This window comes from Ammospiza nelsoni, chromosome 15 (assembly GCF_027579445.1).
Source record: "Ammospiza nelsoni isolate bAmmNel1 chromosome 15, bAmmNel1.pri, whole genome shotgun sequence".
Classification (NCBI taxonomy): Eukaryota; Metazoa; Chordata; class Aves; order Passeriformes; family Passerellidae; genus Ammospiza; species Ammospiza nelsoni.
Window position 1 is genome coordinate 16,688,449 of NC_080647.1, and position 25,476 is coordinate 16,713,924.

The following is a 25,476-nucleotide window of genomic DNA, read 5'->3' on the forward strand; positions in this document are numbered from 1 at the left end:
AAGGCTTGGCTTTCATCTGCATTTGACCTTCATCTGTATTATTTTCACAGTGAAAGAAAGTGCAAATTTGCACTGTGTTCTGTAGACACCTGAGGTGCTAGAGCATATTTTTTATTAACAAGTTGCATATTTTAAAGTAAGCTGAAGAGATTCTTGATCTGTTTGATACAGTACCATTACCCTTAGTTCGAGCTGAGTCCTTTTGAGCTGCTCACCGCACAGCACAGCTGTTTGTGGATTTACACCACTGTACACCAAAGGGAACAGTGGCATGAAGGCAGAGCTCTTGTAGGGTTTGCTCCCCAGATGTGATCCTGGGCAGCTGTGCAGATCCACACACAGCCTCTCCAGCTGTGCCCACACTCACAAGTGCAAAATGGAATCTGCCTTTTCTCCCTTTGGCTCATTGCACCCAAACTCCAGCAAATAAAATCCGTGCTGTATTCGATTCTAAAACTGGAGACAAATTTCCTTGGAGAGACACTCCAGAGGAGCAGTTCAGAGCAGCAGCTCTTCTCAGCATCATCTCTGCAGTCACAGCAGCACAGCTCCAGGGAAGAGGAGCTTTTCTTCCCTTCCTCCCTGACCTAAGGATGTGACCTGAAGCTTTAACTTAATTTAAAAACCACTTCAACTAATGTCTTCCCTAACTCAGTTTATGAGCCTCAAACAGCAGCAAAATCATCATTCAAGTCCCTCAGTGAGGCACACGCATTTTTCAGCCAGGAACACACTTCCCACACTGTATTTCACATCCCACAGTGGAATTTTACCCAAACCTTACCATGGTGGCAGCAGGATTGAGCAAGCATGGGCTGGAGACCTGTGAACTTTGCAGCTTTGAACAGCACAATGTGTCCAGGAGATAATAAAGAAGAGAAATCTTAAAGGGAATAGAGATACCATGGAGGGAGGAGTGGGCTCTCTGTGGGTTTCTGTGCCACATCTGTCTGAGCTAAGCCTGTAATGAGAAGTCAAGGTGTACAACTGTGCCAGGCACAGAAATGTGACTGACAGACACAGCATGAGAGCAGAAGATGTGCTCAGCATAACAGAAGGGATGGGAAGGGGATGTGAGATCTTGTCACGAGCAAAAGAAACAGCTCCAAGAAGAACATTGCTCCCCCAGCCCTAAGCACAAAAATCTGTGCACAAATATTTTCAGGAGCACGTCTTGAGCCAGCAAGCAGCTGTGCAGAAATCCCACTGCAAGCCATGAGAAGGTACAATGGACAGCCAGGTCATTAATTCCAAACAAACCCCAAAAAGGCAGCCCCAAAGAGACACATTCATGCACTGGGGCTGGGGAGCATCACCCTGAGAAAATCCCTGGTGCCAAGGACAGTGTTGGTTCAGTGCAGGGCCAGCTCAGAGCATGAAGTCCTTTTTACACTGCAGAGCCAGAGCCCACAGGGGGATGAGCATTGTCACCATGCCAGGCTACTCCAGACGTGTCACGATTCCTATGGTGCCACCAAAGCAGCCAAGGCATTTCCTCAGTGCTCCTGCCTGTTCTCAGCAATGCTGGGCTGGCTGCAGACCTCAGAGATGCTGTCATGACCATCATATTTGCCATTTGAAGGCAGGCTTGCATCACACAGAACTACTCCAAGTGCATGACACATCCCTGTGGTACCAATTTGATGGAAGCACAAGGAGATTATTCAGCTCCTAAAGAAGGGATGATCTCAGCAAAGATAAGGTTTGCCTTGGAGAAGGTTCCTTAGAAAAACCCTAAGCTCCAGATGAGCGCTAATCTTCCAACCCTCTTAGATCAGCTCCCTGTGACAATACCAAATGTGACAGGCTGTGCTTTCAGGAAAAGTTATCCTTCCTCAGCATGCACCAGCAACTTTCCAAGGATAATGAACTGTGGGCAGAAGTCTTTTGAGAAAAATCAAGAAAGCTGGATTGAGGCCATTTTAAATGTCTAAGTGTTAACAGTTATTCCAGGAACAGTCTCTGTGGGCAGCAGTCAATTATTCTGGCTGTTAGATCTGCAGTTGCAAAGTTGAGAATGTGCTACTGTGCCCAGCTTTTGTGTTTCATGGAATTTACCAGGGCTGCAGCAGGAATTAAGTGGACTTAACACCATGCAGAGTTCATTCCACGTGGTGTTGGAGGAGACCTTGAGTTTCAAATGCATGAACTTGCTGCTGCTTCATAAGTTAAAAAGATCTACTCCAGTTAGAAATATCTACTCCAGTTGGAAAGGCCTACTACAGTTAGAAAAGCCTACTACAGTTAGAAAGATCTACTCCAGTTAGAAAGGCCTACTCCAGCATGGCAAAATGAGCCCTGGAAGAGCTCCCTTCCCTTGGCTCCTCCATGAACAGAAGCACCTCTTGCTCTGCTGGAGAAGTGGAAGAAATGCCTGATTAGAAATCATCTTCAGAACCACAAGATGCCCCTAAAGAATTTTGGGACCACACCAGTCTTGGCTGCACCTAGCTGGGGTAAGCAAGCAAATAAAACAGAGCCCCATGGAGAAATTTTGTTCTGTAGGATGTAATTAGCTGAGCTATCAGGCCAGCAGACACCCACAGAAAACAATTCCACAGGTTATCAAGGTTTCAGGATGAAACTACAGGAACTTCACTTTCCCAGGCAAACTGGAACACACACATTGGGTGGAGGTTCCAGGATGTTTACTATAAACCCCTCAGTCCCAGCACACACCAGACTCCTCAGTTCCAGGGTGGAGCCCCTCCTATGATTACTTTAAATGCTCCTGGACAAGATTATGGAAAATATTCCCAAGGGCATGACAGGATACAAAAAGCTTGGAATCACTTTGTGGAATATCTCACACAGCCCAAGAACATTTGCAATAAAACCACACTGAGCAAAACAAATCCTACTCAGCTTTTTCTGGAGTTTGATTTGAAACAAAGACAAATTTCAAACAAGCAGCCCAGGACAAGGCATAAAATCCACCTTGGGATGTGCCTTGCCTTCCCTCCCAGGTTGTGCCTCACTGTCCATTATGCCAGGAAGTTGAATATGGGAAAGCAGCAAAATTATGAAGAGAGCTAAAAAAATCCCTTATGTCCCACAAAGAACTCATTTATGGGACAATGGGAACTGGAAGAAGTGACCAAGAGCAGCATTTCCTAAGCCACCTTTGCTGCTGAAGTCAATGCACAACATCAGCTTCCACCTCTACCCAGCTCTCCATTCAAGGACAAAAAATAATCAGAGCTGAGGTGGGGCAACTTCTCATCACATGAAATCTTCAAGAAGAGGCTCAAAATGAACAAAACCACCACATCCAAATACCAAAGGAGCTAAATTTCAGCTGAAACTTGGATGAAAAATGTGAATTGCTCTATGATCATCATGAGAAAGGCTGCAAAGGATGGCACATGATTATTTTAGCATCTTTCACATGCAAGTTTGATCACAGCACAAGGCACAGAATTATCAGTTACAAGTGACTCACCAGTAAATGCAGATCTATAAATCAACTTCCCAAAGCCCTGGCCACTGGAACCAATTCTAAATGAAGGGGAATAAAGCCCACATGGTACTATTTTCCAAAAAATTCATCTGCCACCATAAATAGCAGCACCTTGGGCCAACATCCACTCCTGACCCAGCCAAGGCAGTGGGACGTGAGTGGAAGGATGAGCTGGAATAGGATTTGCCTTGCACTTGACCAGCACAGAAGTTAAGGAGGAATGCAGCTCTAAGCAACATCAGCAGGTGCGTTCTTTATTTATATTAAAGTTTATTATTATATTATTATTAATAATTATTATAGCTTATTATTTATTTCTATTAAAGCCGAATGCTGAAAGTAGGAAATCAGGATTGAGACAATGACTACAGTGATGGAAGATGGCTGCTAGGACTGAAGAGGGGAAGAAAAAATTATCATTGGGAGGATTTTGAGAGAAAGTCACTGGGAGATGAGACAGCTGCCTGGAAAAGAATGGAAAAAGCAGCCTGTGACCAGTGAGGGAGAACTCAGCTGGCAGCAAAAGGCACCTGTGTGACAGAGCTCTGAGGGCTTCCAAAATGTGAGATGTTAGGGTGCAGCACAGGAAAAGACCAAGAGGCTCAGCCCAACAGATGGAAGGAATGTGACAAAAGACATTAAAAACTTCACTTGTTCTCATTATGGGAGTAACCTTGAGTGCCAGGGAAGAGCTCTGGGTCTGGAGAACAAAGGGTGATTCCAAGCCCCAGTTAACTAGCTGCACACCACGTGGGTTTTATTCACCTGAAATCTCTGTCTCTAGATATTGGTGCTGTGCAATATCATTCTCTACCCTTCAGAAGTACACTCAGGCTACACTATGTAAGTACATTTTTCAATCAGAAGTAATCAGGTGAACATGATGTGAAATATTGTCAGTAATTCACAAGTTTTTTCCATCAAACCACTGAGATGAGCCTCTTTGATGACTTTTCCTAGATTCTACCTGTTTATTGGAAATTACAATGATAAATTAGTCCCATTATAGCAACAAGGACTGGTTTGGTTACCCTCAGTCTCCAAGCAGAAAGTCAGTTTATAAAGCAGACATGCACTGGTTATGTGTGCACTGTTTTGGTGTGTCACAGCAGAACTACTCCCAGATTTTGGGTTTCATGCAGGTATTTGGTATTTTGGCACACAGGTATTTTGTACATAGCTATGCAAACAGCCAAGCTGAGGGCAGAGTTCACCACAAGGGCTGGTTATACCCACAGTGTTGTAAATTGCTTTTCTGCAACAGCAGTGTAGGTCACCCCTAGAAATATGGGATCAATAACAGCATGCAGACCTACTCTGGCATGGTCAAAAATGGATTCCTTTGTCTTCACTCTGCTCAGGTTTTATTTTCCTAGATGATGCTCTGCTGAGGACACAGTCATAGAGACAATCCCATTTTGGTTTAGTGCCTCTTCTTCAGTGCTGTTTTGGCAGAACAAAGCCAGAACCCAAATGCCAGCATCTCCTGTCTGTACTTCAACCAGAAAAATGTATTTTCATGAAGTAGGTACCTCCTTACCTGCAGCAAAACCCATTTAAAGGAGGTGTAACAACTAAAGCTTCCTTAACTGACAAAAATCAGGCTGAGTATAAGAGGAGGAAGAGGGTAAAAAGAGAATAAAGAACTGCATTTTGTCCTGGAGTTATTTCTGAAGATTTGCATAAAACCTAGGACAAGCAGGACTGAGAGCTGCCATTAGAGGAAGGCTGTGGCCATATTAAGAGACCAGAATGAAACATGGCAGAATCTCTAAAATTAAGAGAGGCCACACCTCCCTTCGACAGCTGTAAATGGGCTGAGAATAACTCCACCAGGAAGCATCGCAGCTCTGAACGGCAGCGATTTCTTCCCAGGAAAACTCTCCTCTATGGAAACCAAGATTTATTCCACGTCCTTGTCCCTGAGAAGTATTTTTGGGAGATGAGTATCCTGCCTGACAGGGAAGGAATGAGAGGGAGAGCTGCTTTAGTCAAGGTCACACAATGACTCGCAGCGACGCTGCCCCTGCAGTTCGTGCCTCACTTCCATTGTCTTTCGCTAAAGGCAAAAGCCTCGTGGATTTTTTGGTAGTCACCAAACTGGCCAGCGATATCTGCTTGGGATAAAAACACCAAGGAAAAGGGAAGAGCACCTCCCCTCCTGCAACAGGATATTCCAGGTCCGAACAAAGAATGAATGGATTGCTCGGGGAGGAGAAAAGCAGCGTGGCTGTGGTGCCCTCTGTCCATCCCACTGTGCTGTGGCAGAGCTGCCCTCGGGCAGGATGCACTGCCCATCCATCCCTGCAATGCCATCCCAGGGCTGTGCTGACCTGCCGGGAAATCGGCGAGCAGGACAGCACCCAGGGCTGGCACCTGAGCAAACCTTCCCCAGGGCACCCCGTCCTTCCGAGCAGCGTCGATTTAGGCTCATCCCTGACCCCGCAGAGCAGCAGCCACAGCCCCTGGGGACACGGGGACACCTCGGCCCTGCCCCGAGCACCCCCAGGATGCTCCAGAGGCAGCGCAGCGACCGCTCCCCAAAGGCAGCGAGGCGCTCCCTTCCTCAGAGCCCTGCAGCGCATGAACTCCCCGCGCCCTCCGTGCACATCTCTGACAGACACCCAGACCCCCTTACAGACCCTCCAGGCCCTCTTACAGACTCCCCAGACGCCCTTAGAGACAGCCTCGCACACCTCCACACCCCCTGAGCACGAACTCCAGCGCAAAGAAACCCCCACAGCTCCCGTCATTAACCCTCCTCACGCATAAACCCCAAATTTCACCAAGCGCAACCTGTCAAAAACGCCCTTCTCTATTCACGAGCCTCGCTCGTTAAATCTCCTATCTAATCAGGCTGTGTGAACTCCCAACACATCCCTGCATAGCTCCCCAAACAGAAACCCCCGCGCCCTCCCAACACCCCTCACATCCCAGCGCCCCTCTCCACACCCCCAGCTGCCTGCCCAGCCCATCCCACACCCCTGAGCACTCACACCGTGTGTGCCATACCCAAAAACCCTATACAGAGAGCACAAACCCTTCCCACCCCATCCCACACCCCTGAGCACACACATGGTGTGCGCCATACCCCAAAAACCCCGATACAGAGCACACAAACCCTTCCCAGCCCATTCCACACCCCTGAGCACTCACACCGTGTGTGCCATACCCCAAAACCCTACACGGAGCACACAAACCCTTCCCAGCCCATCCCACACTCAGGAACACCTCAGCCCCTCTTCCCTTTCATTCATCCCCACCCACCCCAGTGGGAAACCCAGCCGGGGTCACCCCAGCCCGGACAGACATGGGGACACCCCGAGGTACGGACACGGACACACGGACACGGCCAGGAGCCGGACACACGGACACGGTCAGGACACACAGACATAGCTAGGAGCCAGACACACAGATACGGCCACGGGTCAGGCACGGACACAGCCCGGAGGCGGACACACGGACACGGCCAGCAGCCAGACACACGGACACAGCCAGGAGCCGGACATGGCCAGGGGCCAGATGCATGGACACGGCCAGCAGCCGGACACATGGACACTGCCACGAACTGGACACACCCCTCCGGCCGCGAGCCGGACACACGGCCTGCAGCCGGACACACGGACACGGCCAGAAGGCGGACACATGGACACGGCCAGCAGCCAGACACGCCCCTCCGGCCACGAGCCGGACACACAGACACAGCCAGGAGCCGGACACACGGACACGGCCACCATCCGGACACACAGACACGGCCGTGAGCCGGACACGCCCCTCCACCCGCACGCCTGCGGGCACTGGGCACACAGCAGGGTGGCCCCAGCCCCGGGCAGGCACAGCGGGGCTCGGCACCCCCAGAGCCGGAGCAAGGTGACCTTGCGGGCAGCCCCGAGTGCTGCAGCCCCCTCCCCATCCCTCCCTCCTCCTCCTCACTGCACCAAGGGATGCTGATGGATGCTCGTTACCTTCCTCCAGCTCGTCCATGCTGCCGATCTTCCTGGAGCCATCGATGGTGTAAATGTAGCGCACGCCCTGGGGCAGGTTGATGTTGTCGGACAGGGAGCGGGTCAGGTCCGCCAGGAGGGCATCAAAACTTCGGAAGCGGTCGGAGGACACGGCGTATACAATCCCCTTGAAGTAGCGGTCCCCGTTGCGATAGAAACGAACCTTCTTGGCTTTCTTCTCGTTACTGAGCGCCTGTAAGGTCCGGGTTCTGTAGAAGCTACAGTGAGCGCTGTGAGTGGGGCTGGGCAAGCCGTTCATCCGTGTGCCTCGCATGTTTCTGGACGCCTTGTCTCGTTCGTCAAAGTGTCCAAAATCAAGTTCCATAGTTTGGTGAGCCCTAAAGATCTGAAGCTGAAGGGCAGGAAGGAGATGGGGAGAGAAGGAGGGCAAAGGGACGGGTTAGAGCCGCGATCCGGAGAGCAAAACCACGCTAAGGCTGTGCCTGGAGCAGGACAGATGCATTTGGGAAGCGCCCCCTCCCCTGACCCAGATTTGTATCGATTCTGGGGACTGAGAGTAGGAGGGGTCCTCGCATTCTGAAAGGGATCCAACTACTGGGGGCAGGGAACACGTTTCCAGAGAGCTGCCTGCTCCTCCTGCACCTGGGAGTTTTCAAAGTGCAGCAAATTGGGACTCGGGGCCAAAGGGATACATGGCAATCACAACTCAGCCCCAAAAAACTCATCCAAACACCAGTTGGCAATGAATTAAACCTCTGAGCCCTGTGAGGTTTCCTTTGGCAACAGAAAACAAGGAGATCCCAGTAAGTCAGCCCTTCAATCTGTCGAATCACGGAAGGACCCAGAGCATCTGAATGTTTAACATTAGAATAAACTGGCATTTATGAAAGAATGGTCGCAGGGGAATAAGCAGTTTCTTTGTGACAGCCTGTTCAATAAGGGTTAGCAATGAGATCCAGCCCACCCTTCCCCCTATCCGCAGCCCCCTCCTAGCCCATCAATCAATTCCCAGGACCAGCCTACATCTCCAAGAAGAAATGACTGCAAAGAAAAAATCTGTCATTGAAACGCAGCTTCGGTAAGCTCTTTTCAGCCCGACCCTCCTCTGAATTGCATTTTCGCTCCCGTTTAATGAGGAGGAGAAAATAAAGGGGCTATTTCCACCCCCCGCTCGCAGCCCTAAGTGATTTAATAGCTGGAAGTGCCCGCGCCCCAGGGACACGCCAACCCTGCTCCTCACCTTTCATTGTTCTGAGCACTGCAAAGCCCAGGCTGGAGCTGACACCCAGCCAGCAGGAATTCTGCACTGTCTCTAGTTTATGCTCGAGAACAACCTTTCCCCTGCACCAAACCCCAACACAAAAGGAGAAGGAACCCCCTCAATGCTGCAACAGAGACCCTTCCTCTCCCCCAGCAGCACCAGGCACATGCACCTCTTGTATGCATTTCTCACGTTAACACAGGGCTCAGAGGGGATTTACAGCGCTCGGCAGCCAGCTATAAACCCAGGAAAAGCTGTTGCTATCTCATCCCCGCCCTTTACACTCGCCGGAATGAAGCTCCTTCCCTGTATTTTACAATGTCAGCGTGACCCATGCGAGAAAAAAATCATTGTCCCCAGGCTGCAGGGAGGCAGGTGACAATGCAGGCATTGCACACAGAAACCTCGAGTTGGGAACGTTCCCCCCACGATGCCAGCCGGGGTAGGTTCAGTCTGGTGTCATGCACTGAACAATGAAACAGCCGAGCAACTTCGGGAATGAATCAGAGGATGCCGGGGTTTTGATTTTAAAATGAGCTGCAGATGCTGTAAAGCAGCAAGAAAAGATTCCTCCTTTCTGTTACTTTTCTGCATGCAAGTCACTCAGGAAAGCTCTACTCACCGGTTTTCAGCGTGCAGGGTGGAGATGCTCAGAGAAAGAAAACCAGGCTCACTCTGCCTTTGTTGTCTGAGCTCCAAGCAAGAAATTCCTGCCAGGGTGGATGAGACGCCTCCTAGGTCCTAGTGCCTTGTTCCATCCCCTCACGGTAACTTTGCCTCAGTGATTCTCACTCTCACCGTCAGCTGGCTGCTCACGGGCTGTGCTTGAGGGGAAAACGAGGTGCTGATTCCAGCTCTGGAGAGGTCAGCAAATCGGTGAACAAAAGGTTTAGAGGGGCACGCTTGGGGGTGGTGTTTGGAAGGATGCAAATTTCCCCTTGAATCCAGTTGTACCAAGAAATCATCTGGCTCAGCAGAAAAAAAAAAAAAAAAAAAAAAAAAAAAGAAAAAAGGGGAAAAAGCCAGGATAATTGCCCCAATCCTACAGGATTAGCAGTACAGAGGGGTCACAGTCACAATCCCACAGTGTGGCACAGTGCTGGCACAAGACACCTGTGCATTAGGAAGGCAAATGAGAAAATCTCTGACCAGTAGAACTGGGCACAGTTCTGCTCCTGTGCTGGTTTTACACAGCATCTATGGTTTACACTGGCAAGCAGAAAGGGAGAATTCACTTGGTGGTTCTGCATGAGGTGCCCCTGAATACTTTTCCTCTGTTAACATTGGACACAAGCCAAAGCCCGAGTGCTGAATCCCAGTTCATTCAAATCCCCAGGGGCTTCGGGATGGAGTCATCCAGCACGAGCCAAACCCAGCAGATCCAGCGTGGCTCATATCCCACTGTAAGAGAAGTTTGTTTTCTGATTCCATTACAGGACGAGCCAGCTGTTAAAAAATTGCACTGAGCTCTTTCACTTTGACAGCAAAATTTTTCACCTGCTTTCTGGGTGGAGATTCCTGTGCTGCAGCACCACTAACCCTGCTCCTAACCCCACTGGTGCTGGCCTCATCTTTGCATTAGAAAAGAATAGGATTTGGAAATGGGAGAGGTTTCCCATCTGTAGAAGGAAACCTTTCCTAACAACACTGTGTCTGTTTCGAGTGAAAACATCAGATGTTGTCATTTTGGCACATCCCAGCAGTATCACATTTACACAGAAGGAGTTGGTATTTATTCCAGCTTTGTCTGCCCTGTGCATGATAGTCCAGGCAACACTGACACAAACCCACTGAGAGCTCCTCTCTGTCTGCCAGCAACTTTCACACATGACATTTGTAAAAAGTTTCTTATTCCCTGAAACCAGCCTTTTATTCAAAGGCTCCCACACATCCTCTGCTGGGGCTTTTGGCTGCTCCCTTGTGTGCGTGGTCAGATCACTGCAGAGGAGGCAGAGCTGCTCTCCTCCCTCAGGAATCAGCCCTTGAGAGGAAGAACAGGGTCTGCCCTCTCCAGGGTATATTTCAGTAAGGGGTATGTGGGACTTCAAACCTTGTCTTGCCCATTTGGTCCTATTTTCTGAATTAGATAATTCCTGGCTGCTCATCACCATGAGCTTAATCTGTCCAGAATTAACAATTCTTTCCTTTAACACAATACTGCTGTAAATATAAATCTGCCTGTGCTTTAAAAAATTGCCAAAAATATAAATCATTCAGCATGTGCCAAGTACAGCAGCAGCAAGAACAGAGGAAAGGAGAGTCTTCATTCAGCCTTCAGTGGCACACAGCTTTGACAGAGAAGAGGAAGGTTTTTGGGATGATGGCTCAGGATCCAGGTACCACACCAAAGAAACCAGGCAGGATGATGTAGATCCAGGTGGAATTGTACCATAATGTGTCAATCTCCCAAATTTGACTTGTATGGGAAGTTCTGAGGGCAGCAAAAGGTGCTGCACCCCAGCCCATGCCCTCTGTGAGATGAGCACATCTGCATGGACACCTCTGCTCAGGACAGGGACAGAAGCTTTTTGAAGCATAGGCACTTCCTTTGAAAAGCATTTTAAACTAATTACTCCAAGAAGAGAACTGGAATTTGTCTCTGACTGAAGGATAAGGTTTCTACAGGAAATCATGGTAATGTTCATCTTGTATAAAAACTTGAGTTCCTCCTAAACAGTGCCCAGAAAAACCTCCTTTAATCCCTCCACAAGACCAGGAGGATCTCACAAGCCAAAGCATCATCAGAGGTGAAGAGCCCAGGAGCCAGACTGATTTCACATGTCCTCAGTGAAATCACACCATATTTGCTTCTCTCCGAGTGAGAACAGAATCACCTCAGAGCACAGACATCAGCCCAGAAATCAGCAGCAGTTTCTTGAGGAAAGCAAGGGCCTGCTCCTGACTTCACTTCTTCTTCAGAGCTTCTTCCCTGGCCTTAAGGAGTTAATGCCAGTCAAAATTTATTTACATCAGAAGAGACTCACCCTCTGAGACATCACACTCTAAACAATTTTAGGCAGTGTGAGTGATTGAGAATTGGAAAGAAAATTCCACTTCCCATCAATAATTTCATCTAGTTGCAAAGGAAGGATAAATTTAGCTCTTCCCATTAAATTATCTATTTCAAATCAGGTGAATCATCTTTCCTCCAGGAAGGTAATATTTAGACTTTTGCCTGTGTCACTAAATCCATATAAATACATGTTTGTTGACATTGCTGAGCAACTGTGACACTTTGGAAAGGGACAGACTGCAGTGACAGGGGTTGTGTGACGCTGTGTGCCAACTTCTTCACATACACCTAGAAAATCCAGGTTTTAGCATCACCAGGATCTGCAGTCTCAAATACTCTGTGTCAATGCCCTGTTGCTTTGCTGTGCAACTTCCTGACTTGGATAAAAATTGCCTCTAATGGCACAGCACATTGTCTGAACAGGAGATAAGGTAGGGTGGTAAGCAGCCAAGGTCTGGCTGTGCCACAGAAACACAGAAAAATCAAGTGATCACTGGGTTAGAAGAAAGTCTTGGATGAGCATCTCCATGTCAGTCTATTTGGAAGCACATGTTTAGTTACATTTCTTACTTTAACCTCTGTGGTTCTGGACTGTGTAGAAATTGTCATCCCTGATCACTGCTGTCACAGCTCTGCTTGATGTAACTTAAACACCAAAACTCTCTGAAATGACAAATTGTTATTTCAGGGGTCTGACAAGGGTGTCAAGGCACTCACAGCTGAAATCCCATCAAGTCAGTGCCTCAATCTCAACCCTATAGAGCAACATCCTTTAAATTTGAATCGTCAAAAGAGCTGAGAGTTCATCAGAGAGTTATCCTATATCAGGATATAAAGTTCCTCCTACAGAATACTACGAGCTAACAAGCAATGGGGACTTGGCAGACTTTCACCACATAATATTTGTTTCCTTTGGAGATTTATTTTTATAGGGACCACACACACATCTGAAAGGCTTTTAAATAGCAAAGCTGGAGAGCCAAAGTCAGCCCAGGCAGTAGGGAGAGGAGGGTGGATGGAGGGTCACCTCCAGAGCAGCTGCCCCTCTGCAAGCCTTGGAAACATCTGCAGGGGCTGCTGTCGTAGACATCTTTTCATAAAAAATCCTTTCCTTAGGATTTTTCCTCCTGAGAAGCTGAAAGGCCTCAGGAACAAAATGTAAACAATGGTTATCTGCTGCTGTGGAATGCAACAGGTGCATCTGTGGTTGGCCCATGTGGTTGTTTCTAATTAATGGCCAATCACAGTCAGCTGGCTTGGACAGAGAGCCAAGACACAAACCTTTGTTATTCTTTCTGATTCTATTCTTAGCTTAGCTAGCCTTCTGAGATTAAACCTTTTCTTCTATTCTTTTAGTATAATTTTAATGTAATATATATCATAAAATAATAAATCAAGCCTTCTGAAATAGGGAGTCAGATCTCCGTCTCTTCCTTCAACAGAAGACCCCTGTGAAGACCATCACACCCCTGGCAGATGCCCTCAGTCTCAGCAGGTGACTTTAGCTTCAGGTACTTGTGAAATCTGGGAGCCAGGGGCTTTTGCATCCTCTGAGGGACCATCAGGAAGCAGGGTGGAAGGGAAAAGGCAATTTTCTGTGCTGAGTATCTGGAAAATGTGCAGCTCAATGAACTCAAGATATTCCAAACAAATCCAGATACAACAAAGCACTAAACCCCACATCAGTCATCCAAAAGGAAAATACCTTCTGCACTAGATCTCTTCTGGCTCAATCCCCTCCCTTCTACAGCAAACCACCACAATTAATAAATCTTTCCCAGCTGAAAACAAATTCCCTGACAGCAGGAAGGGAAGCACCCCACCCCAGCATCCCACCCTGTGTATTTTGGGTGAACTCTGCCAGAACCAGTGAGTTCCTGGAGCCAGTTTCTGGTGGCAGCACAGTAGCAGCATTTTCCCTTAAAATCCAAGAGCAAATCTTGCAGAAATCCATGGCTGTGCCTGCCTCATGCACTGTCTGTATCAAGGGATGTGCAGAACCCCCCTGAGCTTGTCAGAACATTTGTGCTGACCAAGTTATGGATGGTACATGGTCTGTGAGCCCCAGGTCATGACAAATGGAACAGCAAAACATCCAAATTCTCCTTTTTCCAAAGTTGTCCATGGGCTTCATCATAGTAGTTAGGAGACTTGTGACCAAGAATTTAATAACTTCTTGATAATTTCATTTTATACAGTGATTGGAATTGAATACCTGATTGCCAGCCTCTCTCAAAATGCCTGCTGAGCACAACACTGGCTTGAAGGACTTTCCTGATGGAATTCTAAGTGATGGAAAGGAAAATCCCATCAAAGCCGTCACGGGGGATCATGTCACATTCAAGCTGGAAGTGCAAGATGTTTCCTCTCAAACACAGATCCCTTCTGTCACTCTGGAGGCAGTGACAGTGAAATCAGGTGACACTGGGGAAGCATTTGTAAAAGAGACCCGACTAGATCATCTTAAAAGCATAGAAATCCCAGCAAGAGACCATTTCAGAAGTTGTTTTCCATGAGATTTCCACTCAGTAAGTGTCATCCCAGACCAAGCCCAGCAGAGGCTGCACTGATTTGTATCAGTGTCCCAGGAGTAGGGCAGTAGAGCAGGAATGAAGAGGTAGGAAAGCAGGTAAAGAAAGATTTTGTGCCTGTTTTAGAGATGGTTCCAATCTGTTTTGTCCTAAAAATACAGACAGCACTATTGAATGGTGATTTTTTTTTCACGGCAGCAAATATTCCCCAGCTATTTTGCTATTGTTCCTCAGGCACACATATCATGTACCTACAATAAACTACTGAAAATCGGTGCTTTGCATCTGTACTGGCATTTAGAGGTAGATACAGCAATGAGAAAACTCATTTAGCTACATCAAAAGAAAAGCTTATCTGCCCCAAGTCTCATGCAAATGAGGAGCACGCTGACAGACCATTGTTTAAGCATCAATGAGCTGGGGGCTCCTGTCTGCAGAGCTGCAGACAGACACAGAATCCGAGTCTGACACGATGGAGGAACAATTAAACACCGAGTACAAGGTCAGCGTCTTCAGCCCCCTTTCCCCAGCAGGGAGAGCCAGCACTGCAAACTCTGCCCCAAACTGAACCAAATCTGGTTTTTTTCAGTAATTCCTGGGTCTGGCACACAGCATTGCCCTGTTGTTTACACGGCACCCCTGAGCACAGGAACAAAGCAGGTTCCAAACACATGCTGACAGGCAAAGCCTCGACCCAAGCAGCCCCTGAGGCACCCAGGGATTTCTAAAACACCTCCTGAAGAGCTGCAGAGGTGGATCCCTGTGTGTTTTTAATCTTTAGAGCAAAGGTTACAGTATGGAAACACTGTGGGACACTCTGCCTTCTAAATAGCTTTATTTCAAGTACTGAAACTGGAGCTGAACTTGCGCAGCTCCTCCCCTGCTCCCTCCACACACAGCAGAGCTGTGCTGAGGTGAGAGATGGCTGCAGGCAGGAGTTCTCCCTGTCTGCAGTGAGACCACCAAGAGAAAAGCACTGAGCACCATTAATGCCCCTGGACAGATGACTGGAGAGAAGCACCATCCAGCAGGGTGACAATGACTTTGGCACTTGTCACAGATATCTTTTATGAAAAATCCTTTCCTTAGGATTTTTCCTCCTGAGAAGCTGAAAGGCCTCAGGAACAAAATGTAAACGTTGATTATCTGCTGCTGTGGAATGCAAAAGGTGCATCTGTGATTGGCCCATGTTGGTTGGTTTTAATTAATGGCCAATCACAGTCTGCTGGCTCCAACAGAGAGTCTGAGACACAAGCCTTTGTTATCATTCCTTCCTATTCTATTCTTAGCTAGCCTTCTGATGAAATCCTTTCTTCTATTCTTTTAGTATAGTTTTAATGTAATATATATCATAAAATAATAAATCAGCCTTCTGAAACATGGAGTCAGATCCTCATCTCTTCTCATCCTAAGACCCCTGTGAACCCTGTCACAGGCACTCACCTTTTTAGGGAAAAATGTAGTACCTTTTACCATTACCTTTTACCTGTGAACATCTGCAGCTTGCTGGAAAAGCCCTTTCTGACATTGCAGAGAAGTAGGAGATGATTGTAGGAGCTACTGGACAAGAAGCCAACACCAGAAACTCCACAGAGATGGTTCTGTTGCTATTTTATTTTCAGTTTAGGCAGGTTCTGTTCATCAGGAAACCCTCCCAGAGGGGCACACACTACTCACAGATTGCTTTATGAAATTCCCAGACTGGAAAACTTTACGAACCACAGAGTAACTGAACAGGGGAATGACAACCATATCAGAACATCATGATTGGTATCCCAAAGTTTCGATGAAGAGCCAAGTCAAGAAGAAACTCCTGGTCTCCTCTGAGGGTGCTGTCAAGCACATTTCTGATTCCATGAGCTCTCCTAGGCTTTACCCAACATCAGCTCTGTAAACACTCACACTGAGCAAGCACAGCAGCTGCTCAGGCACCAAAAAAACAGCAGGTTTCCAGTTAAAATCCATTCTGAGCAGTTATCAGTCACCACAGAGCTGGAGCCAAAGAGCAGCTACCTGCAAGGAGTCACAAGGGAATATGGCTGTTTCCTGTGGCCCCAAACTCCAGGGAAACAAGCCCTAGAACCACTGAGTGTGCAGTGTGTAAATTCACTCAGTGTGAGTTTGAGCCCTGTCTCTACATGGGATGCACAGGGCAAGTGGCTCAGGCCAGAAAATCAACTGATGAAATGCTGTGGTAGTGAAAAAAAAAAAAAAGATAAAAATGATTTTCAATGCTGGCTAGCTGCAAGCAAAGGTGTGCTAACTTCTTCAGCAGCAGCCTGACTTTACCCAGGGCCCTGTGGGCTGTAACCACAGTCATCTCTTTCATTAGAGCAGCCAAACTGCAAAGGCAAGGGCTCTTCCTGCAGCAGCAGCAGTGCCCAGTGATGTGTGCACATTAAACCCCAGAATGTGCCCATCCCACCTTTGCACTGTGGGATAATGGTTTATTATGATATAATTGCTACAGGCACTGCTTTTGCCCAGCTCCTGCTTTGCTGTAACTCCCAGAGCTGCAGCTCAGCTGCTGCAGCCCCAGAGCAGAGCCAGGGTGAGGCACAAGCACTGACAGGACATTGTTTGGTTCTGTATCCATGGAATGCTCTGCTGCTCTGAGCCCAGGTTTGATTCTGTTTCCAATTAGAAACCCAAACTGCCTGTTGGATTAGATGACTTCCACTCTCTAGGCAACCCAACAAATATTTTCCATTTTCTCCCTACTTTTCTGAGCCCTGCAAGCACAGGGAGCACTCTGCCCAGTTAAACCCAGTTTAACTCTGAGCCCACCCAGCATGAACAGCCCTGGCCATGGCCATGACTGGTTCCACTGTGCTCACCCTGCAGCCCCAGCTCTGCTGACCAGCCCAAATCTCCAGTTTGTGGGCTCAGGCTGTGACCATAACCCCGGCAGAGAGTTATCAAAGGCAGGGCTTGTTTCACTTTTAGGCCAAATTACCTCCAGGCTGGTCAAGCCAGAGATTCTTTCATTTTCTTCTTACTTCACTGTGGGACAGAACATCCATTCCAGGCCTCCTTCCTCACCTCTTCCATGGAGAGAGGACCTGCAGGGAGGTCTGCATGTGCTTTCTGCAATGCTAATTATTATATTTTTATAATTATTAACAAAATAATTCTATATGGTAATCATAATTATTATGTCACGTACCCCAGCTAAATTATTATGTTAAATAATTTATATTAAACTATTATTAAATATATTTATAGTATATATATTTCTATTCATTATTAAGTATAATATATTTCTATTAAGGTATATTATATACTATTAAATTATTATAATAGTAGATATTATTTCTATTAAGTATTAAATAATAATTTAATAGAATTTTAATAATTTTAAATATAATATTAAAATAATTTTAATATATAATATAATATAATGTAATATAATATAATATAATATTAATGTATATAATATTTAATATAACTTAATAGTTAATAGAAATAATATCTACGATGATAATAAATTGATAGTATTTAATATAATTATTGTATATATTATAGTATATATTATTTATATTAAATATTAATATTAATTATGCTATTAAATAATTATGTCACACACCCCAGCCAAAGAGAATACCTGGGTGTTTAGACCCTAGCCAGCCACTCTGCAGCAGAGACACCTTTGTGGTACTCCCCAAAATCCTCATTTCAGTGATCCTTTAAGTCACCCCACTCACAGACAGTGACATTATTAACAAATGTGTCCCTGTGAGCGTGGAAGAAAGGACAGGAAATATTGATGAGGCTCCAATATTGGTGAGTTCAGTGCCCTGGGCGCGATGGCCGTGCCAGGCTCGGTCACCGGAGGGACCCGCGGTGCCACCGCCCCTTGCCAGGCGACAGCGGTGCCACCGCGTGGTGACACCGAGCAGCGGGACGGGCACGGCTCGGGCTGGCAGCGCTGTCACACAGCGCTGTGCTGTCCCTGCACACGAGGGTGACCAGCACACACCGACAGCACCAGCGCCTCTGGGATAATGTAATTAAAAATGGAAAAAAACCCCAAAAACTGCACAGCACCATCAGTGCTCAGAGAGGAGCGAGATGTGTGAGAGGAGAAGCTGAGCCCAGGGAGAAGGGAGGGCTGGGGGGAAGATATTTCATTATTTGCTTTTATTTCTTGCTGCCCTGCTCTGATTTGATTTGTAATAATTAATTTCCCCAGGACGAATCTGTTTTGCCCGTGACAGTAATTGCTGAGTGATCTCCCTGGCCTTATCTCCCCAACGAGCTTTTCATCACATCTTCCTCCCCCTGTTCAGCTTCTCTCAAACCATTCTGAATGGTTATTCAGGTATGGACTGCCTGACAGGATCAGAAACAGAAGATCCCTTCTTAGGTTACACCAGTTTATAAATTGGGCTATTTCAGGGGGAAAAAAAACTCTCCCTAGATGGAGTTTTGGCTCAGTCAATATTGCATTGAAACAGCTGTAATGAGCCTTATGGGGTCAGCCCAAGGAAGACACTCGAACAGGAGTCGTCACAGGACGCTTCACCTCCTGTCCCGGTTTGCAGTGTCCCCTCTGTCCCCAGCAGTTAGATGCGGTGCCAGCAGATGGCAATCCAAGAAGGGTTTGAGCTCCCAGCAGCTGCCACAGCCACGGGGCTGTCACAGCCTTGGGGACCAGCTGCCTTCCCTGCCCCAAGCTCTGCTGGAACCCTGGGTGCTGAGAATGTCAGACTTTCTGTGCTGCCACACACTGGCCCCCAAGAGAACACTGCACTGACCTAAGGCTGTGGAGAAGCTTCCAAAATGGAATGATGGAACTGGGATTGTGGGTGTGGAGTTTGAATAGAAGTGTGCAATATCACAGGGTGGACAACTTAGAGTTTAAGGGTTTGGAATATAGTAATATTTTCATCACATCTTTCTCCCCCTGTTCAGCTTCTCTCAAATAATTTTGAATGGTTACTCAGGCCAGGATCAGAAGCAGAATAGCCCTTCCTTAGACTACACCAGTTTATAATTTGAACCAGGTCAGAGGCTGGTTCTTCTTCACCTTCTTCTCCATGGGTTTGGGTGGTTTTGTGCAATTGGATAAAAAAGTCCCCATTGCAGGCCATGGGTGGTTGGTTATTGGGTTAAAAGTGTTTTCATCTTATCACAGGGGTTCCATACTGCTGTCTCCTTATCACAAAGGTTTCACACCTTCTTGGTGTTTCTTATGGGCAGATCCTCAGAGCACTGACTCTTCTTCACAAAGCACTGACTCCAGCTCCCTTCTCAACACCACCCCACTCTTTTATAGCATTTTCTTCTCATTGGATACAGCTGTGGCCTGGTAAAATCAGGCTGTTCCTAATCTTTGGCCCAGCTGCAACTCCTTAGGGGTAAGGTTACTTTCTACATTATCTTTATTTTCTTATATTCTATCCCCCTACATAAAAGTAAAATAATTTAGGTGTCATTTCATAATTATACAGTTTATCCTTAAAAGGCCTTGTAGAGAGAGAGATGGGGCTCCATTTTTAGTTTGTTAGGGTGAAGTGCTGTAGAACTCAGGGTCTGTGAGACTGTAACATGAATAAGAACTAATAAACATCTGAGCCCAAACAAGAAATAGCATCTCACATCAGGCATTTAATCCCAACCCTGGCAAAAATGAAGCAAAGACCCCACACTGTACCATTGCAGCCAAAACTCTGAAGGAGCTCAGAGGCTGAAGAGAACACCTGGGTGCTTTAGACTGCAGCCAACCACTCTGCAGTAGTGACAGCTTTATGGTATTCCCCAAAATACACATCTCTGTTATGGATATTTAACTCATTCCATGGAATTCTTACCCATTTCAATAGCATTTAACTCATCCCATGGAATTCCTGCCCATTTCAAAAGCCTTTAACTCATCCCATAGAATTCTTACTCATTTCAAAAGCCTTTAACTCATCCCATGGAATTCTTACCCATTTCAATAGCCTTTAACTCATCCCATGGAATTCTTGCTGGCCTCTCAGTGCTGGCACATGGAAGTTGACCCCACTGCACATGGTCACTGTGATTTAGCAGTGTCAGAGTCCCTTTCCTCTCCCACCCCTGCAGGCTGGGTGCAGGTGGTTTCCTTTGAGCAGTGCTGTCCAAGGCACAGCATTGATCTTACACACTCTGGCATTTGAGGTAGCACAAATCCATCTGCCCTCAGCCCATCTTCTCACATCCCCATGGCCAGGAATTAATTTCAGCCAGCTCTAGAAGAGTTCCTAATTTATGCAGTGAATTGCTGATCATATTTCCCTCTTCCTCCAACAACAACTGATTAGGGTTTAGATGCAGAAACATTTTCAGTAGTGCTTTAAGCAGAGTCCTCCTGGATTTTTCAGAGGCTGTCAGGCAGCAGGTCTGATGTTCCCTGCAGACTTGCTGTGCTGCCTGTTTTGAAGGAGCAAAACTCATCTTGGTGCAAGTCCAAGTGAAAGTAATGGACCTCTCACTGGTCCTAAACACATTTATGCTCTTAACCCTAGTAACCCTCTCCACCCCCATCCTATTCCCTCTTCTATCCAACAACCTCAAAAATACCCCTAGCACAATTATAAACACAGTCAAAACTTCCTTTTTAATCAGCCTAGTCCCAATAACAATTTACATCCACTCCGGAACAGAAAGAGAAATCAGCCACAGAACCAGGGTGCCCAGGGACACAGCAGGACCCCAAGGGCTGAAGCTAGAGCAGAAATTCAGACAAGCCACAGCCCACATGCTTTTCCCTCATGTTCCTGTCAATGGCTCAGCTCTGTGCTGAGAAAGAGCCCACCCAAGGTGCCTGTCTGGTGACTGGGTCTTACCTGGTCTACATGAGAGATACCAGCTCAGATTAGAGTCCAGAATATTCTTAAACCTGTGCTTCTACATCTACAAAATGGAGAATTTAGATATGAAATGGAGAACATTGCTCAGGATTCCCAGCACTTGAACAAACCCCAAACCCAGGCACATTTTCACCAATGTGCTTTTTTTGAGAAGAGACAAACTATTGATTATCCCTCCACAGGGCAAAGCAGCTGCTGTGGCAAACACATCTAGAAGGACTTGTAGTGACCACTTGGAGCCATTAAAGGGGATATGAGTGATCTGCCTGGTGAGGGATGAGATTACAGCAGCATCCTGCTAATTAATAGACAGGAGGTCCCATCCACTGAACTACTGATTGAGCTGGTGCTTTTAATTAGACTCTGAGTTGCTGTGCTGCGGGGCTGCTTTCCAACCCCTCACCCAGGACAGAGATTAGCAGTAGTTTTATGCTAATTTATGTTGGCTGAAAAGCTGGTGATTTCAGGAGACATTTAGATTTCAGGGAGGAACTACTTATTAATATTCATCTCAGCTCCTATAAATACATTTCTAATCCACTGCAGGATTTAGAAGGCTATGGATGGCAGCTGTGTCACTGCTCACATTGGATTTGTTGCAGAGCAGGGGTCATGTTGGGTCAGGGGGTGTTGGAGCAGAGCTATGGCAGGGTGGGCACAGCTCACAGCTGTGGGATGTGGTAGGTGGCATTTCTGTGTTTCTGCCACAGTGACAGGGGCTGGACAAGTCCCAGGATGAGCACACACAGTGTCTTGGGCTTTTCCTAATTCTGGCTTCTCAAACTAACTTCAAGTTACAGAGGAGGTAGAGCTCAGCTTTATCTTATGGCTCTTCAGGGGCTCTCTAAGCCTTTGCTTTGCATAATATTTGTTCTCTGTCTTGCGTTTCCCAAACACCTTCATACATCCCTTTGCCCCAAAGGAAAGGAGAGCTCAAATCCAAATTATACTTGCTAATATGAAACAATCACTCACCACACTTTCAACTTTGCTACTCCCCACCTAAACTCCTCTCTCCAGCGTAGCCACAATCCAGCTGGGTGTGGGCATCCCAGAAAGTGGCACCTTTTTCTATATTCTCTGCACACACATGGCCATGCACTGACCTTTCCACATGCCTCCATTTACTTTCCCATCAATAAGAACTGGCTCCAGTGTTGCAGCAAACACCACAATCAAGCTGGCCACAATACACAGAGCAGCTCCACACTACATCAGAAGGCTCCAAGCATCTGCCCTTCTTGTTCTTTAGCCCAATCTTTTACCCTCCTCATGTTGAAGCCCTGTCCCTGTGTGCCCTCTGCTCCCTTTGGTGGTTGCTCAGCACACCTGGGCACCCCATGGCTCATTGCTGTCAGTGCTGCTCACCTGCTGCTCACAGCTGTGCCCACTGGGGATGGGGCTGGGCCAGCCCATTCAGTGACCCCAAACTGTGCCTGCAGCCCCATCCCAGTGACCCCAAACTGTGCCTGCAGCCCCATCCCAGTGACCCCAAACTGTGCCCACAGCCCCATCCCAGTGACCCCAAACTGTGCCTACAGCACAGCCCCACCCCAGTGACCCCAAACTGTGCCCCTATATTCCAGGATAACATTTTTGCTGTGGCCATCTCATGATTGTTTCAGCCACAGCAGTAGAAAAGTATTATTTTCTAAGAAATATACTTAGAAAAGTATTACTTTTCTAAGAAAACTAATGCCCTATTGTAGAATCTCTGGTGCTATGAAGTCTCCAGAGGGTACAATAGCATCCATAAGCAAAATCACAACTTACAAGACCTAAAGCCCTAAATCCACATTTCTAGAGCACTGAAACAAAGAGCACAATGTGAGTGGAGCAGTACCATTCCAAACAACCACCAGCAAGCTCATCAGAAGCTGGGAGAGGTTACATCACACCAGCTGGCAGAAGAGCTTTTGGTTCCTTTCTGTTTGCCACAACAGCTGGGAAAAACCCACAGACCATGGGGTGGATAAAACCAAGAATAACCAGCCCCAAAGTGACAGTCCTCACCAGGACAGCAGCTGCAAGGAGGAGAGGTGCTAGCTCACCTAGGTGAGCAGCAGCCTGCCCCATGCCTCAGCCAGGGAGCCTGGAGCAGATTCAGATGGTGCTAAACAAAGATGCCTTCAGGAGGGGTGAAGGCATCCTGGCACTGTCATATTTTCTGGAAAAATCCCTTTGCCAGGATTTCTTCTTGTGGGAAGCGGAGAAGCCTCAGAGAAAAAGGAAAACAATATTATCTCGTTTGCTTCTCCTGTGTTTTGCTGCTTTGGAATGTGGCTGGAGATTGTTTATCCAACATGTGAATTGTTTTTGACTTAATGGCCAATCACAGCCAGCTGTGTCGAGATTCTAGAGAGTCACAGGTTTTTCATTAGTATCTTGTTAAGCCTTCTGTAAGGATCCTTTCTCTATTCTTTAGTATAGTTTTAGTATAGCATAATATAATATAATATAATATAATATAATATAATATAATATAATATAATATAATATAATATAATATAAGCCTTCTAAGAACATGGAGTCAAATTCATCTTTCCTCCCCATGACAGGGGACCTCAAAAATCCCAGAGCATCTTTCAGGAGGGAAGCAGGGAGCAGCTCCTTCCGGTGTCACCATTCCCTGATGTGAGGGGCTGTAGGGACGGTGGGTAGGACAGTCAGGACAGACAGAGACAGAGATGTCTGAAGCCAGGTCATGGAACTTGTGGTTAATTGCATTTATTGCAAAGGGCCTGGGTGCAGGGCTCTGCTGGGAGTTGCCAGCCACAGGATGAGGTGAGAGATGAGTGAATCTGACTCCATGTTCTTAGAAGGATCACATCATATCATATATCAATCATATCATATCATATCATACTAAAACCATACCAAGGAATAGAGAAAGGATACTTACAGAAGGCTTGACAAGATACTAATGAAAACTTGTGACTCTCCAGAGCCTCGACAAAGCTGATGGTGATTGGCCATTAAGTTAAAACAATTCACATGAAACCAATCAAACAATGACCAGTTGGTAAACAATCTCCAGACCACAGTCCAAAGCAGCAAACACAGGAGAAGCAAATCACATAATTATTGTTTTCATTTCTCTCTGAGGCTCCTCAGCTTCCCAGGAGAAGAACCCTGAGCAAAGTGATTTTTCAAAAAATATGACAGTGACAAGAAAGAAGGCAAGAGCGTGGTAAAAAGGATGAGAGAGTGACGTTCTCATTACAATACAATAAATCTTCTTCTGTGCTGAATATTCTGGTTCTCACTAACCAATCTAGTACAAGATACAAATCCTATAGCATTTACATACGGCTTATAAGAATCACTACATTACCACACTGTGTTACATTTTAAACCCTAAAAACTCCTCTTTGGGCCCCTTCTGCCAAGCTGGCAGGGTCTGCTCTGACTCTTGGGCCTGTCTGCAAGCAGAGGGTGTTGTTCCATCAAAAGGGGATTACCTTCAGCTGGCCATGACATTGTTTTCCAGTTGTTCAGTAACTGAGGTATCTCAAAGCTTGCTTTCATTTCAATCTCACTTATAGTTTCCATATTCTCTAAATATAATATATATAATATATATAATAGATAGATATAATAGATATATGTAATATATTATATATTAAATAGATTATATATAATATATATACTATGTTATATAGTATATATTTAATATAATATATTTATATATTATATATAAATATTATACATAATATTTATATATTGATATCTATAAGGCTTTCCTGTTTCATCTTCCCCAACATTTGGATTTGTGTCTGGAATGAGGAGCTGGTCTCCAGAGCCCCTGGCAGGAGCAGCAGGTGGCACCATCTGGGCTGTGAGGTGGCCCCGTGCCAGCAGCACTCGGGGCTGGGTGACTCCGAGCAGGGAGCACAGGCACAGCCTGGAGAGAAGGGAGAGCAAGGGAAGGAGCAAACTGAGGGAGAGCTACTCTTAAAGAGCCTGGAATTGATGTTTCACAAAGAGCAAGGAGCTGTAGGAAATGTTTTCAGTCTGTTTGCTCACATGAAGAAAGGGAAAGGAGAGTTAACCTGAGAGCAATATTAGGAGGAAAAAATAAGAAAAACAGTCATTCAGGGAAGTTCCTAACCCCACTGAGTCAGGAAATCACCCAGCAGTGAAAATGGCAGATGTGAACACCAAAATGACAGCAGGGACATCACAACAGGCAGTTCTCTGCCATGCTTGAAGAAACAAAGATTGCCTCTCTGGCTAAGGGAGTGCAGAGTCTGTTAAGTTTAGCACACAGGCTTCTGTAGGACTGCCTGGCATCTTTGGCACAAGTCAGGATGCAGACTTCCCTTGCCTTGTTCTGATACTACAGCACAAAAAGCACTCAAGTGAAACCAGGCCTTTTGCACAGTGCAAAGCATTTTTTTTTTCCTTTTC

At 46.5% G+C, this 25,476-nt stretch overlaps 1 protein-coding gene across 1 annotated transcript in view; it reads right to left on the reverse strand.

Moving 5' to 3' along the window:
• The window catches only part of DCX (doublecortin), an 83,521-nt gene extending 74,186 nt beyond the window's left edge, over positions 1 to 9,335 (reverse strand). Inside the window, exons 1-2 of the mRNA XM_059482863.1 lie at positions 9,309 to 9,335; positions 7,426 to 7,816 (exon numbers count right to left, since the gene is read on the reverse strand). Of these exons, the coding sequence (XP_059338846.1) occupies positions 7,426 to 7,789 (364 nt within the window). The 5' untranslated portion in view covers positions 7,790 to 7,816; positions 9,309 to 9,335. The remainder of the gene's footprint in view (positions 1 to 7,425; positions 7,817 to 9,308) is intronic.
• Between the last annotated feature and the right edge of the window lie 16,141 nt (positions 9,336 to 25,476).